The sequence below is a fragment of the Lissotriton vulgaris genome, chromosome 1_1 (genome assembly GCF_964263255.1).
Source record: "Lissotriton vulgaris chromosome 1_1, aLisVul1.2, whole genome shotgun sequence".
Lineage (NCBI taxonomy): Eukaryota > Metazoa > Chordata > Amphibia > Caudata > Salamandridae > Lissotriton > Lissotriton vulgaris.
This window is the reverse complement of record NC_141685.1, coordinates 1,522,633,668-1,522,661,217: the sequence shown is the minus strand read 5'-3', so window position 1 is coordinate 1,522,661,217 and position 27,550 is coordinate 1,522,633,668. Positions and strand designations below refer to the sequence as shown.

Sequence of the window (27,550 nt, the reverse complement as noted above, 5' to 3'; positions counted from 1 at the left end):
TTAGGCAATCTTTTGTTACTTTATTGAAATCATTCAGAAAATGAAAACAGAAAAAGCAGAGCATTGAGATCACAATTTCTGAGTTAATGCAATCTTAGGCAATATATTGCATTTCAAAAAATGGCAAGAGAGGCAAAGAGATTATTCCGAAAGTTCCATTTCTGTAGAATAATTCTGCAGGAACATACATCGGGCCCACTGATCCTCTAAAAAAGAAATGGAAATGACAATAATTAGAAAGGCGTCTCTGGGAAGAAAGCTCTGAACAACATAGGCTGAAGATAATCAAACAAAGATCTAGCTTAGAGTTTATTCATTGTACTTTATTATTCTGTGTAAAGGTCCAATGTACATTTTGCTTTTTTATGTCAGCAGTGAGCACAGCTCAAACTGGAATGATGCACCCTACTACACGACTGATTCATCATTTGGTAATAGGTTTGTGTATCAAGTACTTTTTTGAAGAATGCAATGTGAATTAACTATGAATTTGTGCAAGCACTGTTGAGTATGATGAGAAATGTTTTGATCCATAAATCATAAATCATAGGTAATAAATCATATATTATATTCCAAAATTAAAAATCTCTCAAATAATAATTCCATTACATTTAGAGGTGAGCTATATCTTTCAATGGATTTACATTCCAATCCTTTATCAACCTGGTGTAAGAAAGAATGTTGCAAATGACACTGATACACAGGTGATGTGCATTAAGGACCTACTTCAGAGATAATTCCCAATATGGCAAAGCACATTAGACATGGAATAAAAGTATGTCCAAAGTGATAACACTAAAATGTATGAAACTATAGCTACTTCAGATCAGCAACATCTTTATTCAGATAGTCAAAAAGCCAAGACAAAAGTTGGGTTAAAAATAATCAGCTCCATTTTAATCAGGGGGCATTGTGTGTCATGCCCGAACAGCGTTCGAAGGAATGAGCCTATATGTACACATTTCTCCAGATCCGGCATTTGAATTAAAAACTAAAAGCCTCCCCAAAGTTCCGAATATTGTGCTTTTTAATGAGCGGAAGTAGAAAGTGCTTTGTTTATTGCAAATAAATTCATAAAAAAGTGCAAAATGCTGCATAGTCTGATTAGAGCTCCTGTCACAAGGGCAAAGGCACATATCAAGATATGATTGGTAGCCCAGGGGGAAACATAATTGATATTTTAACATGTCAATCCTAAATCAAAACAGCAAACTTCGTTCCCACTCCAGACTCACTAAATAGAGACATTTAGTAGGAGTGTTAACTGCAACTGTACTCAAATAAACTGCCACAGTTGACTTCCCCCCATTCTCATTCAGTCTCATGGGTTGCTCAAAGTAAAAACGGGATTGTTGCACAAATATTTTGGGCCCGATGTAGGTGGCCATTACCGGTCGGAAACGGCCGAATTCGGCCGTTTCTGACCGCTATTTGGCCTTTTGAGATGTAGGGGACCTTTTTTTCTCCGATTCGGTATTTTACTGATTCGGTAAAATTACCGAATCGTAAAAATACCGAATCGGTAAGTTTACCGATTTTTAAAAATCGGGATGTAGGTGGGACTACTTTCAGTCCCACAGGCCCTTCAGATTCGGTATTTTAACACCCAATCCAATTGGGTGTTAAAATACCGAATCCAGGTGTGCATGCACATGTGTGCATGCACACCTATGCCATGTGACAGACAGACATGCCCTTTGGGCATGTCTGTGTGCCACATGGCACACAAGCCAGTATTGGGGGTGCTAGAGGGTGTCAAAGTGACACCCCCTGCACCCTTGCAGAAATCAGTAATTACCGAATCGGTAAATACCGATTCGGTAATGCACATTGATTCCTATGGGCTTCAAGGCCCATAGGAATCAATGGGGGGTACCGATTCGGTATTTACAGAATCGGTAAATACCGAATCTTACAGATTCAGTATTTACCGATTCTGAAATACCCACATCTCCCCCCCTCAAATTTACCACTTCTTAAATACCGAATCGGTATGATTCGGTATTTAAGAAGTGGTAAATTGGAGTTTACCTACATCGGGCCCTTTGTCTCCAATTGTAATACTTTCAGTATCTGTATAAATATGATTCAGGCCAGTCTTTCAAAGGGTAGACTCCACTCCTGCTAACCATGGGATTTGATGTCCACTTTTGCACTCAAGACAATCCTTAATATTGTCTCTCGCTAGAGTGGCCTTTGGATTCTTCCGTACCATAAATACTTTTTCTGGACGATTGTGCAAGTTTTAATTCAGTTGATAACCCTAGCCATTTAGTTTGACATTCCAATTGCTGTGCAACATCTAGCTCTAATCTACAGTTTTTTTAAAATATTTTTTTTAAATCCTGGGTTTGCCTCAGCAGTTACCCTACTTTTGACTTGCTTCCTCTTTCTCACCCTCTCTTCCCAATGCCCCTTCTCTTTAATTGACATGCCTGGCATTCCACCTTCTGTCGTTTATTTTTTCAAATCTATCAGTTAGGTGCTTCTTATACCCTTCTCTTAAATTATCTGTTAAGACAAAGTACTTACTAATACCTGTTATATTTATTTCAACATTATCTACCTTCATACACTTCTCTGTTTACTTTCAGAAGCTACCAGTTTTGTTTCTCAATTTTGTACATTTCGATTCATCCATACCCATCCAACCATTTACTGTCTATGAAATTTCACTGTTGGGCAACTTTAATTCCAAAGAAATTATTTGAGCTTATTTTATAATTCAAAATTCCTTACTCAATGTATTCCCTGTGGTACCTGCAAGATTTAGTTCAGTTCACTAAAACACTTGCAACTTAATTATCAAACAGCACATATGAAAATATTGCATCGAAAAACACAATATTGTTTAGTTATTCTAAAAGGTGGAATGACCTCATCCAAAATAACAATAGTAGGACATTTTAAAAGATGTTTTTTTTAAAAAACCAAAAGGAAATATTTTTAGCTTCTGATTGTTTTTGTAATTAGCTGTGACTATCCTTAAACGTCTGATATTATAGGCAATGTGATGCTTAAGTTAGGAAAGATAAGGAAACGTCTCAAATGATTAATATCACCAGGGGACATTAGTCCACATGTTTAAAAAGCAGAAAATGCAGGATTGAATCCCCAGATTACTCTCAGATTTTGAAGTATCAGGCACATCTTTGAATATCAGACATGGTGATTGGTGGAACTCATTTATGGCCTAAATATACATGCACATTGTGCATTCAGAACCAGGCACCAGATAATTGCTTATTTGTAAAAAGATAAGTGTGCCAACCAAGCTGCCAATGATAGTAACAACACAACTACTAACCGTCACACTCCTACAAGTGTGAAAATTCAGACTACGTCAGGCTTCCAGAACTATAAGAATGGCTTGGGCAGCAGTTAATAATAATTTTTAATGTGTATTGAATTCATAATTACCTGTTGTTGTGGTCATCTTTAAATTAACCGGACAGTGCCACCTTGTGCAGACAGTGGGCCAAATGTACAAGCATTAGGAATGCCAATTTCCTAATCGCTATTCTCTCTGAACTGTAATTTTGAAATCAGTATTCCTAATGTATGAAACTCACTGAGTTTCTTTTCGGGATTGCTGGTGGGTCGTGAATAGACCTACCTCATGAAGATTAATGGAATAATCTCCCGTTTTGGAGAGAGTGATAAATCAAGAGGAGAAAAAAACCACAGTATTTCCTTATCCTAGGTTAAGTATGGTGCTGAAAATACCACTGATGAATGTTGTTTAAGATTTAGCATTACAACCAATAAATTGTAAGATCTCTCAATACCATCCCTTATCTTGCAAAACTACTTACTAATTACATTTTAGGTTTCCTCTATGTAGTTTACTCAACCTGCCACTCAAATGAGTTTGGAAATGAACTCCCATGAATTGTTCCACATTTTGTGGCTCTATCTAAGTGGACAAATTGAGAGGGGCAAGTTACAAACCCTATCCCAGACCCATAGTGGTGCAGATCAATAATACACTCCCCCACAACTCCACCCTGCGCCAATGATGGTCTGTCCAAGTGGGTCTGAACATTAGAAGCGAAGAGCTTGCCTCTGCACCGCAAACTTTGCTGCCCCCCTTTTTAAAGTGTCTGAGGGCTCCACAGGAGTTCTGTATGCAATATGCAATGGCACCCAGCCTCGTGGGTCGATTGAAGCTAAAGTTGAGAGCAGACAACACAGTTTGATAGAGCAATGGATCACCCCAGTACTCCCATGAGCCATGCAGAGCACTGCGCTTTTGTAGCAGCAGAATTCTCATATTGTCGTGAGCCGCTATAAAAGGCAGCAATGTCAAGGGGATTGCTTCAGTGCACATGCCTCTTTTGCACTGGCTGCACATTACTTCATAGAGACCCGAGGCTTGAAGGTCCTTATTCTGAGCTTCCAGTTCTTGGAGACATTGGCACTGTGCACATTATAATTAAAGGCAATTTCAGATGCCTCAAAGAGCTTTCTAGATCCCATTGGCAGCCTAATCCACATGGTCTAAGGATACTTGATCCATGTGCTAAATGGTTCATGTCACCTAGTTTAAGTGAAACAATATCCACAAATATACACCCATGGAGAATCACAGGGCCTGATGAATTTCATATACTGCCTCACAGTCACGGTAAAGCTGAGGCAGGTAATGCAATGTCACATGAAAAGCCTGTGGAAATTTCCATACCGTTCACAAATGTTATTAATGTATTGTCTATCAAAATCCCAACATGATTTACAAGCAGAAGCGTTTTCAAGATTAGAATCAATCATCGATACCAAGGTGGCCTGGGCGTCTGTGAGTCAGAACAACCTCTTGATGTCACTGCTGAGTTTACTGTAAAACTGAGTTTGAAATATGAAATATCTGTTTACCTTATTTCCCAACTCCAGCGAGTCCGCCTAGAACACCGCCAGTCAGTTTTTCTATCAGTTCCTTGAAAAGGGAAGAAAGAAGGATCTTTTCAAATGAAAATGTATCATAAAATAAATTGTGATACAAAAAGTTTGAGAATTTCAGAGAGTTTGCTATTATAATCTTTGCACCATGCATCACAAACACATTGCAATTCCTATGTAGAACAAAATAAAGTTAAAGTCGTTTATGACTGTCATATTAGTAGTCAGCAACTCCGAATGCATCTGGACGTTGAATGCAGTAAACACTGAGAAGAGAGGAGAAAGAGGATGCGCTCCCCCAAAAGTCCCGATTTCGCATCATCTCGTCTGATTGTGGTTTTGCCACTTTCAAGAGTTCAGTGAAGACCCCCGTGAGACTTGAGGGGCACTCCCCAATCAATGATGCCTCAACGCTTTCAGTCAGGATGTAGCATCTATCGCTTCCACCGACCTCCTCTCCCTGAGAACATACACATTCCATCAAGAAAATAGTACCCTGCTTGCTACAGCCTAAACTCTGCACACTACGGACATGAGGGACAGACTGTCTATTGTATGACATAACATGTGTCTTCATGTGAACAGAAAGTCATTCCAATGCAGGTAATCTTGGTGTGAGCAGTTTACACCGTTTGCTGTACAGGAACAGCTCCATGCTGAAATTACAAAAATGAATGTATAATCAAGAGGTAAACAAAAAAAGCCTGGAATTGCCAATTTAATTTACTAAATTGCTGACTCAGTAGCAAATGTTTGAACTCTACCTCTTGCAAGCAGTTCTCTTTCACGTTCACCTATGTCATATCGTCTTTTGACATCCCATGATTACACTTTAATATTAGTGGAATAGGTTTATAATGTAACCCTGGTTGAATTTTAAAGTTATGTGTACTTTCCTAGAGTGGTACTATTTTTACGGAATTTTCATGTGACAACATTGAAAATGAGACTAGGCCTATTGCTTCTATTTTCTTGAGCCCTGTTTATTTGTGTAGAATCATTGGACCTTTTCCTTCAAGCACCCATTCCCAGTGCAGCCAGGGAAGTGTGAAAAACAAGAATTGGACATACCACATAGTCCCAAGCCAACACACAAAATTGCAATTTCCTGCGACCGATTGTCGAGGTGCAGTGTGACACCTAATGGAAGTTTGATTCTATGAATCACTGGAAGTCACTGTAACATTTTTGAGTTACTAACCTCTGCCATAAGCTTTCTTGGAGCCATAGACCTCTTGACAAAGGCATTTGTCACTTTCAACCAATATCAGATGCTAAATTGCAGGATCAATATTACAAAATATGGGCCTCCTGTGCAATACACACTCAGGGGCTGATTTACTAGAGGCCTGTGCCACTGAAGCGTTGCTTTTTATGACGCTCCGGTGACGCAGGCCTCTCAGTCATATCTATGAGACGATGCAAAGCCACCCTCTGTGGCTTTGCATGGCCCTATAGATATGGAGTAAGGCAAGGCAGGGCAAAGCTCTGTGTTGCAATACTCTGCGTCAAGGAGGATTTCCCTGGGTGTTGCAGTGGGCGTTACCATGTAGCAACCATGGATTTTGACGCTGCCCTAGATTTTCGAAATCACATAAACCTGAGGCGTGATAGCTCGTTGGGGGCACCTGCTGAATCCTTTCCTACCTGCCTGCCTGCCTGGCCGGACCCACGGACACTTCGCTCTTCAGCTCTGCTCTCCTCCACCGCAGCTCTTGACATAGCGGCCGCCGAGAGGGGGGAGCGAAAGAAAACTACATTGCCCAGCGTCCCCTGCTGCACACGGGGACGCGAATTGCCACGTCAGTCTCCCGCGCCCGGAGGAGCATAGGAGCGGGCTGCTGCTTCCGCATCGCAGGTTTCGCCGGGCTGAGCCCAGGTAGAGGGCGGGCCGTCCGAGGCCGGTAGAGGCCGAGCTGGGCCACCCCACTTGATCTTCCGGTAAAAGGATCTAACCTACACATAGAGACCACTGACACTGTGCACTTTGGCTCTCCTTAGGGGACTTAACATTGGCTTTTAAGCTACACGCTCTAGACGTTTGCTGTGGTTATATGTCCTGTGCTAAACATATAAAAGCTAGTCACACTATGTCCTGTAAAGGGATTCCTAAAATACTATCTCTCAAGGGGGCTTGCTTAAGGGAACATTGGACCACTACCTAACCAGGGAAACAACGGTAATTGATCAAGAAATAGAGAGAGCAGAACGACGTCTCGTTATTGAAATTACGCCTAGTAAACGATCCCCTCTGATGCCAGCTGATGTAGTAGAACCTTTTTCTTTATTGGGGGAATTAAATAAGATATGCAACACCAGGTACGATCTTGTGGAACAGGGAAACGCGCAAAGGGGTGTTTCCACCTGCCCTAGAGGAAATATAAGTCCCCAGCCGAGCATAACATCTCAATTAAACGAAAGTCTCCTGGGTATTCCCCTTTCACCATCAGTCAAAGATAATACGCAAGCGATAGTACACCCTCAGGCTCCTTCTGCTAAGAGAAAGCGAAAGGGTGCAAAACAGACGGGGAGACTATTGAAACTACAAAAACTACATTCAAGTCCCCCACTGGACTATACCACCACCCCTAAAGCATCTAAGGGAGGTCTAATACTGGCAATTCCTGCATCTTCCCCACAGGCTACTATATTGGCGCAGATCGAACATTTGGGTAATTCGTTAATATCCCATTTGTTAGAAAGAATAAGGAGTATAGGGGAAACACTGACGGGCATTGAGGAATCCACCAGGGCAAACGCACTACTTATAAAAAGAATAGCAGGATATAAGTACACACAGACTTTAGCTCATACTAATGCGCCAAAAACTACTGCCCAAAATATTGCTGCCCAAAATCAACCAGTAGCTCAAAAAATGCCAGCCTCAAATAGTCAGAAAGTAACCCCAAAACCTGCTATAGTACAGAGTCCTGCCCCTAGAGTAAATACGAACAAAGAAGCCACAAGCCTGGATGGGATAGTCCTTAACAAATGTATGTTTCCAAGGAAAACTAATAACATACACTTACCACCGGAGGCCGCACCATTTGTGTGCGTTCTCTCGGGAGTACCTGTGCTTACAAAGGGAAAAACTGAAGACCAACAGGAACTAAAAAATAAGGTATCATTCTGGTTAACTAAAAACAGACCCCTTCCACCAAACATCGACAGAAGAATATTAAAAGTCAGACGGGTGGTCTGGTTAGGATCTCTCCCAAAAGATATAAGTGGAGACCTGGTTATAGTAAACTTCAGGGATAGCCACGTCGTCCCTTATCTCCAAAGCTGGCAGCCACAAATAGGAGATGGCCCTATTGTAACCTGGGAACTAGCTGACTTCTACCCTAGAAAATCCTATCTCCCACCTCCAAGAACGAATGCAGAAAATGACTACTTGGTGAGTAGTAGAGCCCTCGTATCGAGCGGCTATAACATACCCACTTACAATCGTTTTGATTTATTTTCTTGTTTACGTTTGTTGGATTGATTGATTACGGACATTACTTTGTAGGAAAAAAATGTTATTCTCTTATTTTGTCCCTAACAGGTAAAGAACTATAAACCGTTGTTTTTTAGAACTATAGAGATTGGACACATTTTTACTTGCTGTATTCAGTTTCATCATTTTTAAAGTATGTTTTTATATTGCAAAAATTGATTAGCTTTGACGAGCTGTAATTCTCTGATCACAAGGAAAATATGTTCTATATACAAAACTGTTTATATCTTCAATGTAAATGAAATTTTATGTCCTATGCTTTTATGGTTATACTTTCTAACCGAAATAAAAAGTACTTTGAACTGATAAACCTGAGGCAGCACCAAAACCTTACGCCTCCCCAGTGCAGGCGTAACGAGGAGAAATGTTTTCCTTCCTCCTAGTTTTACCCTCTTTCCAATTGTGCTGCATTCTACAGCACACATAGAAGGAGGACAACAACTCCATTGATTGTTTCCAGCACATAAATAATCATTCCTACAATGCACCATGTTACAAAAGTGCCTGCCTTGGCACAAGGTAGCGAAAACGGCAACAGTGCAGTGGGAAAGGACAGGAAGGCACCTTATATCATTAATATGGCTATTTCTGCCCTTTCCTTTTGATGCAGGGCAGGACAGTCTCCATTACTACAATGCCCTGCGTCAAAAACCTGTAAATGAGGCCCTCGGTGTTTACCATGTGGAGGACTCCAACTTCATGTTATGCAAGGATCCAGTGTACCGCTCTGTTTTACTGAATTCAGGGCAACCGAGGTTAAGGATATTGTATGTGCTCTCAAAGGATGACTTTCAGAGGGAGCTTGGATACTTCCTGGGACCAACCATCGCAACCTCCAGTGCGAGCAGCTTCCTTATCACATGGCCATGACCACCGGACAAAGAGTGGTCAGAGGAGCACTCATGCCTAGTGCTTTGAAGACTGGCGAAGTACTTGGTATCTCTGATGGGGGGTGCAGTCTGACGCAACAAACACCCTCAAGATGGCCCCTCAAGTGTAAGGGCAACAGCCAGCATCCTCTGACAGAAGAGGGGTTGAAGCAACTGCACATACAAGGTTGTGTGTGTGCTTAGGGGTATGTGTTGTAGTTATTGCAAACCAAGGCAAGACTTGGACAGGCTACAAAACATTCACATGCCCAGATCTCAACCTCGGCCATGGACAATGTGCTTTAATAGTGCCCCCTCTTGCTGCTTATAGTGAGTTTAAGTGCAGAGACGGGTGCTGATGACATAAACCTCATCGATTTTTTAACGCTTAGGAATAATAAAGTCTAACTCCTACAGTGTGCTCACTCTCTGGTGATACACTTGTCATAAAGTTATATGTCCAGAATGTGGAGTTCTCAAAAGCCCATGTTTAAAGACTCAACCTGATTCACGAATGCATTCATAACATTGAACTTGAAATGTGTTGGTAGTGTTACTGAACACCACACTAAAAAGATAGCTGATTTTTCAAACTATCATGAGCTTCTTATAAGACGGGACTAAAATCTCTTCACTACGTAAAACACACATAACAAAGTTCTTGCAGTGAAGAGAAATTTATCTGCTACCTTACGAATATGAAGAAATGACAAAAATAAACAGCTCCCCTTGGGTTGAGGGGATATTAACAAGAAGAGCTGTTTTGAACTTACCGGAAGTTGTACCAGAACTTTACCCTAGGGGACGAAAACATAGATGTGACTTTAGTGTAAATCTTTTGAAGATAAAAAACATAATTTAGAACCGAAAATACCATCTCAAGCGCTGGAGTCAATTACACAAAGATAAATTAATTCATAAGTATAAGCAGTAAGGAGAAAAAGGTTGGACGTGGGCAAAGTGAAAGAGGAAGTAGAAAATTGGGAGAAAGCAAGAAAACATAGGCACTCCATTGGAGCATTTAAATGTACGAAAAACTAGTTCTGCAAGCATTGTCAGCAGTGGAAGACTGCACGTCAACCAAATCAGGACACTGAGAAACTGAAATGTTACTTAGCAGGAAAAGAACACAGAGGAAAGCCATTGAATCAAGAAGAGACAACTGAGATAGACAACAAAGCCACCCATCATTAGCAAAGAGCAAACCCCAAACCTACTATATTTATATTGGAAGCAATACACCTGGTAAACGCTAAAGTTGCCTGTATCTGAGATCTAAAAAAAACCACCACAGAAACCACATAGAATTGGATCTTCAAAGAGGAGAAGTCATGGGATTGTGCTCTTGGGATTTGAAGACTGAATGAGGCTCTGAAGTCCTAGAAAGCCACTTTGTGATACATAACAATGAATCACTTACCAGTAGATCACATGACAATTTGAATAATGGTTCTTCAAGACGAAGCTCCACCTAAGTCAATTAAGAAGTAATATAGTAAAATATCATATTTTCAAAATGAACTGCATTGACAAAAGTACTAGTGACAAAAAATTGTCACACAATGTTATAATTTAAAATACTTCTTTTCATAACGTATTTTCATTTACAGGTATTCTCATACTGAAGAAATTAGTGCTTTCTTTTTAGGTCTTGTCTGGGACAGTGCATGCACTGTTGCTTGAACAATATTTTGTTAGTTTGCAGAGGGGTTAGAATCCACTCATTGCGTACCATGGTAAATGGGCATTCGTCCTTCTACCCCTTTCCCTCCATGTCTTTGCATCCGCCCTCCTATCTTTGTTGATGCTTGGTTAATGTGTTGTTCACAAATATGTGCATTTTCTAGCTGGGCCTTTCTCATGCCTCAGGCCAGATGAAGCTCTAATACTTAGCATGATCCTGGTACCTATGCACAGCGAGTCCATGTCACTTAAGGAAACTCTTTGGGACAGTGGTGTTTGGATGTGCCTGGTGTAAGTATGCAGTGTTCTGATTGCTTCCGGAACTCTAACCCTTACCCATAAAATCCACTTGAGACTGGCAGCTCCAGGAGCAGACCAGGCCTAGTAAGATTGCTTAAGGCCCGCAGTATGTAAGTAGTGAAAGACAGTACCATTACGACGCGTCTCTTACAACGCAAGTCGTAACCACGACTTGCGCTGGAGGGCGCTCAAGGACAAGGAATAGTTAATTTACTATTCCAACACCTTCCCTACTATCCACGGGGACTGGTGTTGGAATAGTAAATTAAACTATTCCTAAGTCCGCACTCTACAGCGCAAGTCGTGGTAACAACTTGCGTTGTAAAACACGCGTTGTAACGGTACGCGTGGTAATAGCCCGCGTCGTACCGTCATACATCCGCCACTGCACCTCCTGCATTACTGATAGCTATGCTCCTGAAACAAATACACTTCTGATTCAGGGTCAATTTTAATCCAATGGAAGCACTTAAATCAGATCTGTGTAGCTCATAGTGCTTTATTCAAAACCAACTTTACTACATGCTGAGAACTTATAACATCGTATTTTAGTGTGGACCAGACCAGATTGAGGGTCGAGGCACTGCATAAGATCACACATTTTGAACCTGGTACATGCCATCAAGCAACAAGTTCTACTCATTGTAGCTCTAGCTGTGCAGAGTTGTATGTGTGAGTGGAAAACACAAGTCTGTTGCAAGCATCTACTCTTCATTTGCCAGTACACTGAGATCTGTTCTAAAATAAAAAGTCTGAGGTCAGGCAGGGATGGGCCCTTCATGCCTGAGCAGTGAGCTCCAGATGCTTGGCATGTGACTCGTTCGGCTGAGGCATCTGTGTTCTGCCTGTGCATGTGTTTTTTGTTTCCCTTTGACCACTTTTCACAGAGGCGGGGAGGAGGAAGTGGGGCTGGAAAGTATTTGTTTATTTCACACTAGTTTCCCAGTCTTGCCTACCGTCTGTTGCCAATTTTCTTACTCAGCTCCTTCCACCCAACCTCTGTTGTCCATGTTTCCCCACCTCCTCCCACCCGCTGTTGTCTGTGTTTCCCCATGCTCTCCCTCCCCTGCTTTGTTGGCAGCTTACTGCCCCAGCCCCTTCCACCCATTCTCCATTGCATGTGCTCTTCCACATTGTCTCTTGTGAGTCCTCTCCTCTACCATTATCCTTCTCCCCCGCCCTCCTTCCCTCTGTGTTCCCCTAACCAATCAACCTACTCTCCCATTGTTTTTATTTAGTAAAAAAGTGCATTAGCTCTGGCGTGTCATTGTACATTTCTTTCTATACAGCCCTGCTTTTGTACAGGATGGCTAAAAATCATTGCTAAAGGCAATAGCTCGAATAGGTGAGACCTATTGGCTTTGCCAATGCATATTGTGCTATGTGTAAGGTAACGAAACAGACTTTCTGGAGGCTTGATCCCCACTTTTTGTCACAAGTTTTGCCCCGGATGGTACCCAGTTTATGTAAGACAGAGTGTCCATTAATGGCTGCAGCACTGGTTGAGCCACCCTGTGTGTGACAATGCACAAAATGGCTCCCGGTCGGCCATTGGAGACTGGAAGGGCAGTGGGAAAACTGCTAGTTCGACTTTGTCATTCAAACCAATGGCAAAACCCTGACTTTCCTTAACAATAAATGGAATTCTCCCCTAAGGAAGGCCTACCGAGCCCTAAGGCTGGGAGCTGAATATTATTAGGATAGGTATCTTTACATATATGTCCTAGCAGCATCACTTAAAAATTGTTGTTTTGCTGACGAAAAGTTAGTGCCCCATTAGCTAACACAGGGTTATCAGCTCAATTCTCAGGACTACAGAGATGAGTACTGTAAGGTGCCAAATTAATGTTGGCATCAAACCCAACTTGATGCTCTGGTCAAAGTTAATGTCACTATTAAAGAAATGCAACTTTAAAAAGTTGCCACTCTGTGACCCAGTTTGATCAGTCACATGGTCACTGAACACCAGGCAGCTCTCTGCCCACCTGGGCAGTAGTGTGAACAAATCCTAGGCTTCGGAACAATAGCAGCCTGCCGCAGGGCAAGGTGGCACCTCACCTTCACAGAAGTCATTCAAAACGTTAGCCCAAAAGGAAAGCTTTAAAGGCGAAGCCGCCTTTGGTGGGCAAATGGTGATTCACACTCCTTGGGAGCTGCCCTTTGTTCAGGTAGACAGGCTGGTGATGGGGACACAAAGGGAAGACCAGTGCCCAAACTGGTTTTGCCATGTGCGTGTAGCTCACAGGTAGGCACACCTCTAGGGTGGGCTACCAAGCTCCTCACATCCGATAAAGGGTTCAGACATCTTGAGATTGGGTAAAATAGTGCTATCTGGGAATGCTAGATGTTATACATAGTCCTAACGTTGTCACCAAGAAGGAGGGGACCTGGTAGTCCTTTGGCTAGTGACAGCATCATCCCCCCAGGTAACTTTCTGGGAATAAATATGGCACCCTGGCATCCTGAACCAGAGATTGCATCAGAACTGGAGAAAAGACTGAAGTACTGCCATGCAGACTTTTGGACTTGGCAAAGAGATGTTGCGCCATTTGCTGGACTGCACCTGCCACGTCTTGGGCTAGCGAAGAGAGAACTGTGCCTCTGGTTCCTCGCTCAGGAAAATGTTTCTCCTCAGCTTCAGCCCAGAGAAGTGACTCCAATGATAGTCAGATGACTTCCTGGAACCAACACCAGGGACATGAAAAGCTGAAGTAGCCCAACTCTGCAAGTCAATACCCACTTCAGGAGAATCCCCAGAGACCGCTGGTGGGGAACCCAAGAGACCAATCAACAATGGTCAAAAGTTGCACCTGAGTCAACTGGACCCAAGAGTATCATCTGAGTCAGGTTGATCACCCAAGAGGGACACCAGCCTCTGCCAAAGGATACTACTGGGATTGAGATGGACAGAAAACAGTAGCCCAGCCACAGTTGCCCTTCAGTTGTCGCAAATAGAACTTTGAGGAACCCTAACTTCTGTGGCTAAAGTCCCCTCATCTGGCACGTGGACTCAGGAGTAACCACAAAGGCACCCTCATAGACCGCACAGCACCCGGAGCATCGTTGAGCATCTTCCATCTCATGATTTCGCAACCTCAGGACCAGTCTGTTGAAGTCTATGGCGGTCATGCTGTAAAGTTTGGAACTGGACTAGAAAAAGAATATGTGTCCAGGTAACTGTACATTGGTTACTGACCCCCTAGAACTTATCCTTGTCGGATTTTGTCACCCAAGCTGCGTCAGAATAGTCAAACTCAACTCTTACAAACTTTTCAGAAGTTTACAAACTTTACAGTTACCAATGCTTCTTTGTGGTAAAAATAAGATTTAAGTTTACTTAAAAAATCTGTATCTCCAGAATCCTGTGGTTGATTTCCTCATTTTGTTCTCTAAACATGTATTTAACAATACCCCGTTTTTATAAATTGGTGTCAGATTTGTTTCATGTCATGTGGCCTTTTTATTTCATTGTTTGGCACTGTTAGATGGTTTACACTAGTTCCCATGTGGAAGGCTTGATGTTCTAGGCCATACTTGAGAATTAAACTCTCGAGGGAGCACGCATCCATGAAGATCGACACAGATTGAGGCCTAAAACAAGGGTGTGTGCTAGCCCCATTGTTGTTTAACTTATATACAGCGGACATGGAGAGGTCCCTGACTGGGGCAGCCTGTGGCCACCCCAAAGATCGGTGGGACCAAAATTCAATTCATGCAATATGCTGATGACCTGGTACTCTTGGATCACACGAGAATTGGGCTACAAAAGGCACTCACGGCACTTGCCGTATACAACGATAAAAACAGGCTTGTAGCAAATCCATCCAAGTCAAAAGTAATTATCTTCGGACATTACCCAAAGAAAAAATTATTAAAATGGAGGCTTGGCCATCTCAGCGGTACACCTATTTGGGCATCTGCTTCCAGGAGTCGGGGTTTTCAAGCGCCCACTTAAAGACCATCCAAGGCAAAGGTAAAACCATCACCTACGCCATCTGCAAGCTACAAGCCTCCTTATACAGCCCGTCCACAATGGCCATCCAAAGAGTACTCAAAGCCAAGCTAATGCCGGCCCTCAACTCCACTCTACAGGCACTCCCGGGCAAACTGAATAATGATTTAGAAAAAATCCTTTGTAGAGCCTACAAGAGACTATTCCACCTACCAAGGTGCACCAGAAACACCCTTGTCCGCCTGGAGTTTTCACTCAACCAGCAAAATCTGGAAGAGATGGCTGCCCTAAGCAAATATTACTTTCTAACAACGGCGGCACAGGAGAACACACTCAAGGCAGTCCTGAAATGTATCTTCAGAGAACCAGGGAATCCCTGGTCGGCCACTCCCAACGCGGCAAAGGATCATCTCAACCTTGCCATCGAGTCTTGGAACCCCGAACTCGTCAATTACATCGCCATCAAAAACTCGATCAAAAAACAAGTACGCGCGCGGTCACGGGAACTGGATCTGGAGTCTCTGGTAAGAAAAGACTTTCATGAGTCCCTGTGCCTACCGCATATCCTGCACAATCCTAAACATCATCTCACGCAGGCCTTGGGCCGCACACCCCTACATAAGATCTTAGCCTACAGACTACATCCGTTGCCCCTCAAAGAATTATATGCCTTCGGTCAGGTTGGCTCAGGAATCCGGGAATGTAGACTTTGCAGGTATAAACGTGAGTCATTGGCCCATCTTTTATTCTGCTGCCTGGCACTGCACATGGCCCGCAGTCTTTATCTCATGCCAATCCTAAGACAAGCAGGGTCACGTACCACAAAGGAGGGGATCTCCCACCTCTACACCCTGACCATGGTAAAGCACATGGCCTCTTTTGGAAAGTTTATCCATCAGACACGGTCCCTGCTGATGACTTCTGAGGGTTCGAACATATAGAGACTTAGCAGGCCCTAGTCTTTCCACGAACTCTATCTATCGTACTCCCAGTGCTAAGGGAGCCACCATTTAAACTGATCTTCCGAAACTCTCCTGGTTTTAACTTTTGTAACTTTGTAATTTTGTACTTTGGTTTTAATGTAATGGTTTTGAGTAACCAAACAATAAAGTATTCATTCATTCATTCATTCATTCATTCATTCATTCATTCATTCATTCATTCATTCAAGGCCATACCTACCCAGGGTTGAGCTTAAGGTTTTACAAATGAGTGTGACTGGACCCATGACAGTTTTTTTGAGTACTATATTCTATAGTAAGGCCGCACAGCCATACCATATAATACAGCCGGATGAGTCACAGTATCAAACATATATGTGCACAGATAAAACAATATTTTAATTCAGCATTAGTTTCAAATACTTTAACAAGAATGCCATAAATATAGCCCCCATCTCACATTTTTTTCCCTTTTACAGGAAAGTACATGTATACACCCAAAGCTCATGCACATGTAAAAGGGCGTGCCACTGTTCCACACAGGTATGAGTGGGACGGTATCCAACACTCACAAAGAGGGAGGGCCTACTTCTGGGTGTCTTAGCAGCAGTCACAGGGGAAGGCCGTAAGCACACAGGGTTAGCATATGAGTCCTTCCTACCTTGATGGTGTGATGCAAGCTAACACACTTGCACTGCGTGAGTGTTGGTGTAACCTATTTTATACCAAACCATTTGTTAAATAAATAATAAATACATTTAAATTGGATTTTTGCAATTGGTGGGCCTAGAAAACACTTTCTCCTGCCAAGAACGACATGCAGCAGGTGCGTACCTGAGACATACATATGCAGGAAGTGCTATGCAGCCCTTGAGCTGCCCACTCTGCCCTCCTGCAACATATGCGTCCCGTTTGTCATTGTGTTCCGCAGTCTGGGTGCACATCTGTGCTGCATAATGTGTGGTCTACAAATGTGCACTCAGCCGATTATACCAGGAATCCATAATTATTATCTCTGAATATTGATTCCTTAGCGTCCCACAAGTTCCTTTCCTTGGAGAGTTCTTGCATTTGAACCTGTGACTCTAGATGAAATAAGAGGACTATACCAGGGTGTTTTGTTTAAACATGTTCCCTTTGAGACAGTAGAAAAGAGTGCTGTCTGCTTTAGTTCAAGTCCCCTTCATTTGATCCCAGAACATGCTCAGACAAAGGGCCTGACTCACAAAGCTCCTTTTTATCTGTGAGTAGGAATGTGTTACTGCTGGAAGTGGGAGAGAGGGTCACACCAAGGCCTGGAATCAAACACTTCTACTCACAGGAAAGGCTCTATGCGAGGACCTGTGCTTGTGATACTAGTCTTTAAACTGTCATTTTACGTCTTAAATAATTATTATATTGGGCACTTGACATCAGATGTTTTAATGACATGCTCTAGGTGGTTGCCCTTAAAAATGCAGGGGCATATTATCAAGGGGGTTTATCTCTGCTTTTTTGGCTTTAAAAGCCAAGAAAGCGGAGATAAAATTATCTCCCTATTACCTAGCTGCCGCTAACACCAGTTAGCGACAGCTAGTAGGAGATAGCGACCATCTTGGGCCCCACTTTGCATGTCACTGATATTTATCACTAATGAGATGCAAAGTGGGAGTGCCAAGATGTTAGCGACTGAAAACAGTCGCTAACATCGCTATCTCCTATTACCAACTTTTGGAGATATTCGCGCTAAGCAGGAATATCTCCAAAAGCTAACACCTGCCCTGAGCAGTTCTTAGCCATGTTATCCAATGGGAGGTGGATAACATGGCTAAGAGCATTAGCTCGCTAATGCATGAATATCGCCGACTTTTCAGCGATATTCATGCTTTGCGGCGATTTTTACCGCATTTGCGTTAAACCTTGGTAATACCAAGGTTTATTTGCGGTAAAAATCGCTGCAGCGCTGCGGTAAAGTTTTGTCTCTAACCAAGCAATAGCGATAATTATCGCTATTGCTTGGTAATATGCCCCGCAATCATTTACATCATTGACTAGGGGGCTGATTGACATGCTTGTGGTAAGGAAACTCCGTCGCAACAGTGACAGAGTACCCTTAGCGCCAGCATAATGGCCCGCCCGCTCGATACAAACGCAGGCGGACCTTTGGCGTAACCACAGTGGAGACTCCTCTGTCCCTGCCACGGTTACACCCGTCTGATAGCTCAACCACCAGGATAACATTGGCGGTAAGGGGCATTTTTTTGGTATGAAAAAAAAACTGAAAACCCACTTTCAAACTCAATAAACCATTGACAGGAACCATTGTGACGTATTCTCGACCTGCCAAACTATAAATCGACCCATTCGTGATCACTAAGAGAATGTTTAGAGTAATAACAACAAATGCTGCTATAGGCTGCAATATACATGTTATTGCCTTGCTTGGAAGGAAAGGGGGCATCACCCAACGGAAAGGGACACATGATTGTGTCTCATTTTAAATTCAACCACAAGGACTCCTTTTGACCCCTTATGGTCTCCCTGGCTGCTGAGCCCCCGCCTGACATACACCTTTGTCCTTCTTTAGCAGTGGCAGGGCTACAGTAAAGGGACTGGGTATTTGACAGCAAACTGTTAGAGGGATCCTAACCTATTGTAGGGCCTTCAGTTTTACACTCAAAAAACTGCAATTCGTCATATTTTAATATCAATACTGACTATGCAAAGTAGGACAGGGAGTGAGGCACGGATAACGGTTCAATAAAACAAATGTTATGCTGGAATTGTAGGTTGTTGCCTCTTCAGATTGTCCATTAAGCCACATGCAGACTTTCCGGTACTAGGCTTGCTAGACACTTGCCTTGTTGTGATTGGTTGATAATGGAATGCAGTACCTAGTCTCATTTACTGATACGGAGGAAATACAATCCAAAGCAGACATTGATTCTAACCGTCTCATCTTACCAGGGCATTTCTGATGGGATCCTTTAGTTTAATAAGCAGATCTCCAATTTGTCCAGCTATTTCTTCCTGAAAAACAATTAATGACATATTAGAAAAGACAATGTTCTCTTAGAAAGTACTAATTCAAAACGGTATAGAACTATTTAGCTTATAGATTATGTTTTCCTCTTTTTACTGTCTAGCACAACTTCAGATTACTAAGAACTTGGTATTAAGCATATTGTCCCCTCACTGCTTAGTCCAACACATTGCATTTGCTGTTCTGCTCAATATTAATAGCACAAACAGGCTACTACTTAATTATTTGTTGTTTATTGAGCATCAAAAACTCATCCCAAACAGTTTGACTTCTTGTTTGTTGCACAGGGCATACCTTTTTAGGAATGTTTGCTGGTTGCACCACCTAAAACAATTCATATATATATATATATATATATATATATATATATATATATATATATATATATATATATATATATATATATATATATATATATATATATATATATATATATATATATATATATATATATATATATATATATATATATATATATATATGGTGGGCCTGGTGGCCACTGCAGCATGGCTCATGTACAAGCTATGACCTGCTATCATTATTTTAGGGAGGCATTATTTGGGTGGAAGATGGAAAAACCTGTCAAAACGTTTTGAGTAAGTTAAACAACTATGTGTGCTATCACTCCCGAGGATCAGCAGTCTCGCGAGGCTACATTTAATCATTTGGAGAAGTTCCCTCCACCTGTGTCACTACTGAGTGTTGTCAAGGTGTGAGGACAGTATGATAAACAATGGGGCGGGTTCCAATGGCACAATGGGAGTGTAGGCAGTGCTGTGGTATGCAGACCCCTGGTGCATTTAATTGTGCAGTGTAGTATGATGTAGTGTAACTTGACCTCTGGTTCTAAGAGGCAGGCAGAGTCATCTGGGGTGACGTATGGTGTGACGTACACGGTATTCACGTGTGTTGAAAATCTATGTCCAGAGAGCACGTTTGGCTGCTATCAGCTTTATGTTGCACTGTGAATGCTTTTAAAACGGAAGAAACCCCATCTCCAGCTAACAATGCAGTAATTTGAGTTGTTTCTCCCCTTACTTTCAGGGTAATCACCACTCTGTCTGTGCAATATTCCCCGCCATGAACGAGGATCTAAGTTGTCGTTTCATTATAACGGAACCAAACACAGGAGTAAGAAAAAGGCCAACCTACAACCTTGACCCACCGCTACATCCAAGAAGCGGCATCGGTGCAATATGGACGCGCCAGTGTTTTGGCCCCACTGGGATGATAATGTCCTGCTGCCCAGGCGTCCCCCTTTACATGCTGCTCTATTTTGAAGAAGAGAGCTTGGTTTTAAAGGCGCCCAGTGTAAATCTGCTCAGCCACACCTCAGCAGTCGAGAGAGACAGGGCTGGGCTGGTAGTCAGTGTTTCACCCAGAAGCTGGCGTAGTTTATACGCAGGGAGAAGGGGTTTCTGTCAGACTTCACCCTGATGGTTGCATTCAGAGGGTATGCCTCAGGCAGATCACAATATACTGGTTGCTTTAAGACTGTGAGCTTTAGGACTTATTGTTTGTATTCTGAGGCACTCGTAAGGGAAACAGTCAGCCAGTGACTGACAATAGCAGACCTACAGGCAGAAAGCTAGTGGACGATATTGTAGAGCAGTTCATCTGTGGCACTGACTACATTCAGAAACTGAAGAGTCACCCCAGAAATGATGTCAACTCGCGTTCTCTGGCATAACTCTTCCCTCCTTAATGTACCTAATGAACCGCCTCAGTTAAAGGTCCCCTATACTTGAATGAGGAGCAGCTAGTGTGAGGCAGTGAATGCTTTTAGGAAGACGTGAGTGCGCCTTTAGACTCTGGGGGACATATGTGCAAGCCCCTATCGCCACCACAATGTCACTTATATCGACGTTGTGGTTACGAAAGGGGCTGCGCCTTAGTTACAAGGCAGCGTTAAGCCACTTAACGTGACTTAATGCTGCCTTGTAAATAAGGCCCCCTTATACCCATTCATTTTGACACTGCCTTCTACGTGCAAGGGTGGCGTACATAGGAGGCAGCGTCAAAATTAAGACCAGGTAAAACTTGGTCTTAAGTGCATTATTTCTCCTTGTTTTTGCTTTTTCCATGTGTGCTGCCTTGTGTAGCACACATGGAAAAAGCAAAATATCACGGATTGTTTAATTACAGAAAGGTGTGCCTTCCTGTACATGAACAATCCTTTAAAAAAATGCAATTTTGTGATTTGCATGTGTGCTGCATGAAGTAGCACACATGACAGTGACATAATGGCCTTTTAGGATTGTTTATGTGCTGGAAGGCACACCTTCCTACACACAACCAATGCTCCGCTCTACGCAGACACCATTGCACTATGGTGCAAGGGTGCCTGCATTGGCACTAAGTTGCTGAACTTAGCGCCATCGCAGGGGGAAACGCAAGACTGCACCACATTCTTTTAAATATGGTGCAGCCTTGCATTTCAGAAGTGGTGGAGAGAGGCGCTAAGCCATGAAGGCTAACGCCTCTCTCCACCACTTCCTTGTACATATCCCCCAGGGTATGAGAAACTGAACCACATCTGCAACTCTCGAGTCTGAAGGGGCCAATGCTAATCCACAATGAACAACGCTCACCATTAGACCCTCAGACTTACCACTGTTTTTCCTTTCAGCAGAAGATCATCAACTGTGCAGCCAAGTTTTTCCTGAATGGTGAAGGAAAGAAGTTACAATATAAATATTTCATACGCAAGTAACCGCAAATATTCAGAAATGAGAAAGGCTAAGAGAGTTTTATTGTTCTGATCACTTATTTAACATATTCATAAATATTTAAGCTGAATAAGAGAAGATGCTACACTTCATAGTGTTATAATGTGTGATACTTCAGTGGATACTCCCAGGCCATGGACAGGCCCCATTCTTTATTGTGTCCAGATTTAATCCCATTCACAGCTGGCACCAACCTTTGATACCAGTGTGCTTGATGGTACCCCAAACTAGAAATGTGATGCTTGCCAACCACTGGTTGTGCCAGTTTATGTTCAGGGTAGTCTGGCATCTAGATGTGATCAGAAAATAAATTAATGAATGAACCCATTTGACCTGATCTTAATATAGAGGCTGGAAAATCCAAATGTGTACATGCATACATTCAAATACTAGTAGTAGCCAGGACCACAGAGAGTGTATGTTTACAGTAACATGAAAGACGCTTTTGGCATTTCCGCATTCTTAGTAATGTCAGATTGATAGAAGAGTGAGATAGAAGACATGAGAGGCCACTAATTATTACCAGCGCTTCTTTTAATTTCTCCACCATTGCTTTCCATTCATCCAGACTACATTCTTCAGGTGTTCCCTTCACCTCCTGGAACGAAATATGAAAGAATCATGGATAAAATCTCCATTGGCCTCTTTGTGGGCGAGTTGAACTGACAATAGCTGGTTGGCTTTGAAAGTCATTCTTTGGATTTTAAGAGTCCTAGAGGAGGGCAATATTTGCTTACTGTAATCCTAGGAGGTTGCTATTAAAGAACAGTGCAGGGTGAATAATGCTTATGTGGATAGGGTATTAGGTTGTGGGGTAGGGTGATATGCTCATCAATTAAGGCAGAATCTCAAGCAATAATTGCCTTTGAAATAGTAAAGATGCCGGTAATGCGGATGGGGGAGACAGCAAAGATATATTACTCAAATCCTTTGGAGATCCCTGGAGTCAAAGGAGCACATACATGCATTGGAAGGGCTAGAGTGAGGCTTAAGTGCTTGGATATTTGATGGGTCACAGCACAGAGAAAAAGGCCTCTTTGGATCCTGATGCCATGTTGAAGATGCACTTACCAGTGATGACCTATTAACACTGAGGTGGAAGTTGAGCTCCTCAAAATAAAACACAGACACCAGACTAACATGAGTCAGTCAGAAATGCAGAGAGGCATTTCCTCAAATGTATACTGATTTATGAAATAGAATTTCCCTGGTGGGTTGGGGATAGAAAACTGGTATCATTGAGTAGATTGGGAAAGTGGAACAGAGGAATACCAGAAGGGGAAATACTGACAGCATTGCATGTTGTTCTGAACAACAACTAACTCAATTATAAGAGCATCAATGTAACATTGGCTGTACCTTACAATGTTCATATGAGCAGACAAGATCTTTCACACTCTTCAGAAGTTCCACCAGGTTTTTGTTCTGTGTGGAAAAAGAATGTCAACAATATATGTTAGGAATTTCTTGTGTAAGAAACATGATGCCAAATTTCTCTTTTCCAGTTCACTCAAATTCATCTGCAGTCCACAGAAAATTATTCTGATCTTATATGAACTAAACATATTCTTCTCCAGTCTCTCCTCCAAGTAGCCATCCATGGTTTTAATGTTTCTACCTATGGACGAATCTCGGAAAGGTCCTACTCCAAAGATACAAATGTACATAGTTACATAAGAGAGCATTGATGAATGTTTCTGTACTTCAGGGATATCCATGGCATACACCACAAAGTACTACAGTACACGTCATATGCTTCAATTATTAAAGGTTATGAACAGGGAATTTCCCCCCTGAAAAAGTTGATGGCTCATGCACACCCCTCAACGTTGTAAAATGAGATAGAATAGGTGGTGGAATTTTGTAATTTGTCTAGCACACGCAGGCCAATTGTTAATTTTACTAATGTGCTTATATATAAAATATTGGGATATTGAATTAGTGACTCACAACTCTGTTTTTGTCTTCGACTGATGTAACTAATATATATCATGGAATGACATGGATTCTTCCCAGCTTACTCTCTATGCTTCGTGATGTAGAGTCTAAACTTCAAACAATTAACAATGTGCTCATAAGTAGTTATGCATTCTCAATCTGGAGTGAACTCTGTCCACAGCCGTTACCCACTTGTTCCTTGAGTGTGTCTCTATGGTACATTCTATCACTACAATTTTGATTTCAGCCTCCACACACCGTAACAGAATCACTCCCCATTAGAAGACCTCAATGGTACATTCTGGCGTCTCTTACTTGGGATTAAACAGGTTGTCTGAAATGTTACGGCGTGACACTAAGCTAAAGGTTGAAATAAATATATAATAAATAACTATATATTTTTATGGTTCTTAATGATCTTAGTGTGGAACAATATTTTTTTTCGAAATCTTTGTACTTACTTATATAAGTACAGAAAGACGATATTTTTTAAACAATATTTTTGACACAATATACTTGTTACACAATATTATTTTTTCCGATATTGTGACAGTGATCCAGGCTCACATCCACCCCAATTAATATCCCACTTTCTCACGCATTTCATATAAAATAACTGAGAAAACATTTCCCAACACACAAGCAATAATTGATCTAGATTTCAGGTCAAATATCCTGTTGCAGTTTGACAGGTGAAATAAAATGTATAGAAAACCCCAAACTGTAAGATACTTTCCCATACAATGCACATGATCACAAATGACAGTTAAGTGACAGAATCAAATGACAATGTAATGTTCCGTTGTAGTTTATAGCTGCAATCATACTTTCAAGTCTGAGTTTGAGTAGGGATTGGAATTCTGATATATGTGATATTTATACCTACCCACTGATTTCCCCTTATAGATCTGACAAAATAAAAAATGTATTTAGGGAACAAGTACAAAGGCAAATCATATTAATTGTGGTGCAATAAATAAATGATCTGCATGTAATACCTAATTTCTAGAGCCATAATTTAGATAAGGAGTTATATTTTGCACCTAGGAAATAGTTCACTTCCAAATGAGACATAAGGCAAAAGAGGGGTTGCCTTAAGAAATGTTTTATGCTGTGGGATAAGAAATCATTCAGCAGTCTGAACCCTGAACTTAAACTAGCATCACCCCTTCATGACAAACTTACCAGAAGCTCAAATACACACGTAGGAAGAGGATTCTTAGGGGAGTCAACGGTGGCAGAAGCTGAATAAAAACAATAGTAAAGAAACAATTTTTAAAATTTGTTATTCTCAATCTAGGAATTTTACCACAAGTAAAATGTGCTCTGATGAAAACATTGAGAAGGATTGGTCAAATAACATTATATCTCAGAGTCTTCCAGCAGGGACGGCTCCTCCGCTAAGTCAGATGAGAGTCGACCCATTGGTTTCAGCACAGCAAAAAAAAGATCATAAAATGCTGTTACCATCTTTTCAATTTTTCTGTGCTGAAGCAGTACGGCGAGGCGGGGTGGAGCTCGGCTGCTCACAGAGCAGGGGGAGGAGTGGTTGGGGCACTTTCTAAATGCTCCTGATGGTTTGGCAGGCCATCTTGGGCTGGCCAAACATTCATGCGCGCTTTGCATGTTCTCCACTGGGGTATAATACACAGCCTGGGAGGAGAATATGCCCAGGCTCCCACTGCCTGTCTGAGCGCTGAGCCACGGTGCTCAGACCAAACAACAACACTGCTGACAGCAGCGTTGTGATTGGCTACGGGGAGTCTGGGAGCCTGTGTGCTTTCGGTCCACACAGGAGCAGAGAAGGGAGAGGATGGAGGAGAGGCAGCTGCCAGCCAGCCAGCAGGTAAGTGCTCTTCCTTTTTCTTTTTAACCCCCCTTCCTCCCTGCACCGCTACTACTGGCCAGGAGCAGCCACCGCTGCCTTCCAGAAGAATGTTCAGACATTGAAAAATTATATCACTTTTCACTTTTATTTAACAAGCTTCATTCTCTAGATATTTGGTGTGGAAGACAAATAATACTGCCACCACACACATAAAATGTAAGGACAGTAGATCTATCAACAATAAAAAAAACTTCGGAAACCGGTGTTTAATGGAAATGCAATAGATGTCCACAGGGGCTGTTAGAGTAGCAGAAAACAAATGTGATTAATTGCATACACATATGTGTTTCATGGAATAACTCCTGTCTTGAATATTTGATGAGCTGGCAACTCCATAGTTAGCTTGTCAAAGTCCTCAAAAAGATACACCGCCTTAGCTATTATATGCGCATTATTATACATTTCACTACATTATTGTTTGAGCTCCTTAGGGCCCTCCTGTGTATACTCACCAAAGGTGGTGCTGAGGGCCACCAGCACAAAAATAGTTGCAATCTTCATGGCAAATCGAGGCTTCTCCTTCAAGACTTCAGTGGCAGGGTGAGTTCAAGTGTGGAACACTCTCTGCCGGTCACCTTTATTTATACTAGAAGAAGCGTCTCAACTCCTCCTACAATGTCACAAGACACCTGGAATGTTCTTGTGCAAGTCGTTCCTAGCACAAAAATTGTGAAACAGTAATTTGAGGGTGACTTTTACACTTCCTCCAATTTTTGATCCAAACTTTTCCCTTTGGCACAAATTGAAGGAGTGGTTGACAAAAACTCTTTGTTTGATGTTCCCTCTGAAATACACACGTGTACAAAGAGGTTTAACTTTAAACATGGAATAATGCCATGACAAACGGATCTGAATTCTGGACGGGACATCCGTGTACCCGGCTCATCATCTGCTCTAGGGCATTTAATATTGTTTGAGATGAATGAAGTCATTGTACATTAACTGTTGAATGAGACTCTATAATTTCGCCTGCTGTACTCACGTGATTCTTTTCAGCTTCTCGGGGTTACAGTACTCGTACACCTATGTTCTCTGGAAAATTGAGGATTTGAGCACAAATAATTTCTGGGTAGCATTACGCCCCACAAAATTGTTTGGTTAACAGAATAAATACACATAGTTTCTTTGAATACCAGGATCATACACATATCATCTCTGAGGGATCTGTAGGAAAAAGGTCCTCTCATTAACAATGGAATTGTGCACAAATATTTTTTAATACAAGTTCCCTGGGTAACAATAATCATACACGTTTTCTTTGATTAAGTGAATTTATGCACAGAGCATATCCAGCTAACAAACTGTTACCGCTTCTATAGGTAACAGGATATATGTACTCATGTTCTCTAGTAACAGGTTTTTCCTCATAAGGTCTGTGGGTAATAACGGATTTATGCACATTATATACAATTTCTCTATGTAGAGGTCAGGGCCACTCTTCAGGAAAAATACTCAGAAATCACATCTTTCTTTCCAGCAATTAAATGGGAATATAAAGTTATTTAGATAGTGCTGCTAGATTGTAGATATTAAATAGATTAACGAGAATGACAGCATAACACAAATGGAGCAGGGGGCTAGCATGGTGCCACAGAAATAAAAAAGAAAAACCTATAGGATACAATAAAATATTACAGATTAGAGATGCTCATTGAAAACGACATTGTGTTATTAGTTGGGAGGGGCGAGAGTCTCAATCAAATAAGAAACACAATCCTTGTCAGGGAGAACCACAAAAGTCACTAAATAAACCTGTGCTTGCCTTCTGGTAGCTTGGCACAAAAGCAGTCAAACTTAACTTAGCAGTAATGTGTAAAGTATTTATGCAGCACT

General features: G+C 41.9%; 1 protein-coding gene across 1 annotated transcript; it reads right to left on the bottom strand.

Moving 5' to 3' along the window:
- LOC147750764 (ranaspumin-like) lies at positions 1 to 26,271 on the bottom strand. Its single transcript, XM_086936805.1, has 10 exons — positions 26,170 to 26,271; positions 25,015 to 25,073; positions 23,251 to 23,316; positions 22,415 to 22,489; positions 21,774 to 21,824; positions 19,084 to 19,149; positions 10,685 to 10,735; positions 10,038 to 10,061; positions 4,873 to 4,933; positions 1 to 206 (listed from the first exon to the last, which is right to left on the bottom strand). The coding sequence occupies exons 1-9, from the start codon at positions 26,216 to 26,218 to the stop codon at positions 4,874 to 4,876; spliced, it is 501 nt and encodes a 166-aa protein (XP_086792931.1). The 5' UTR covers positions 26,219 to 26,271; the 3' UTR covers positions 1 to 206; position 4,873.
- Positions 26,272 to 27,550: the final 1,279 nt, after the last annotated feature.

Excerpts from the sequence above, each read along its gene's own strand:
- LOC147750764 (XM_086936805.1), bottom strand. The coding sequence starts at position 26,218 with ATGAAGATTGCAACTATTTTTGTGCTGGTGGCCCTCAGCACCACCTTT. Across the intron at positions 21,825-22,414 it reads AGAAATTAAAAGAAGCGCTG|GAAAAACTTGGCTGCACAGT; the intron begins GTAATAATTAGT and ends TTCACCATTCAG. Across the intron at positions 10,062-10,684 it reads AATTGTCATGTGATCTACTG|GGTAAAGTTCTGGTACAACT; the intron begins GTAAGTGATTCA and ends TTCGTCCCCTAG.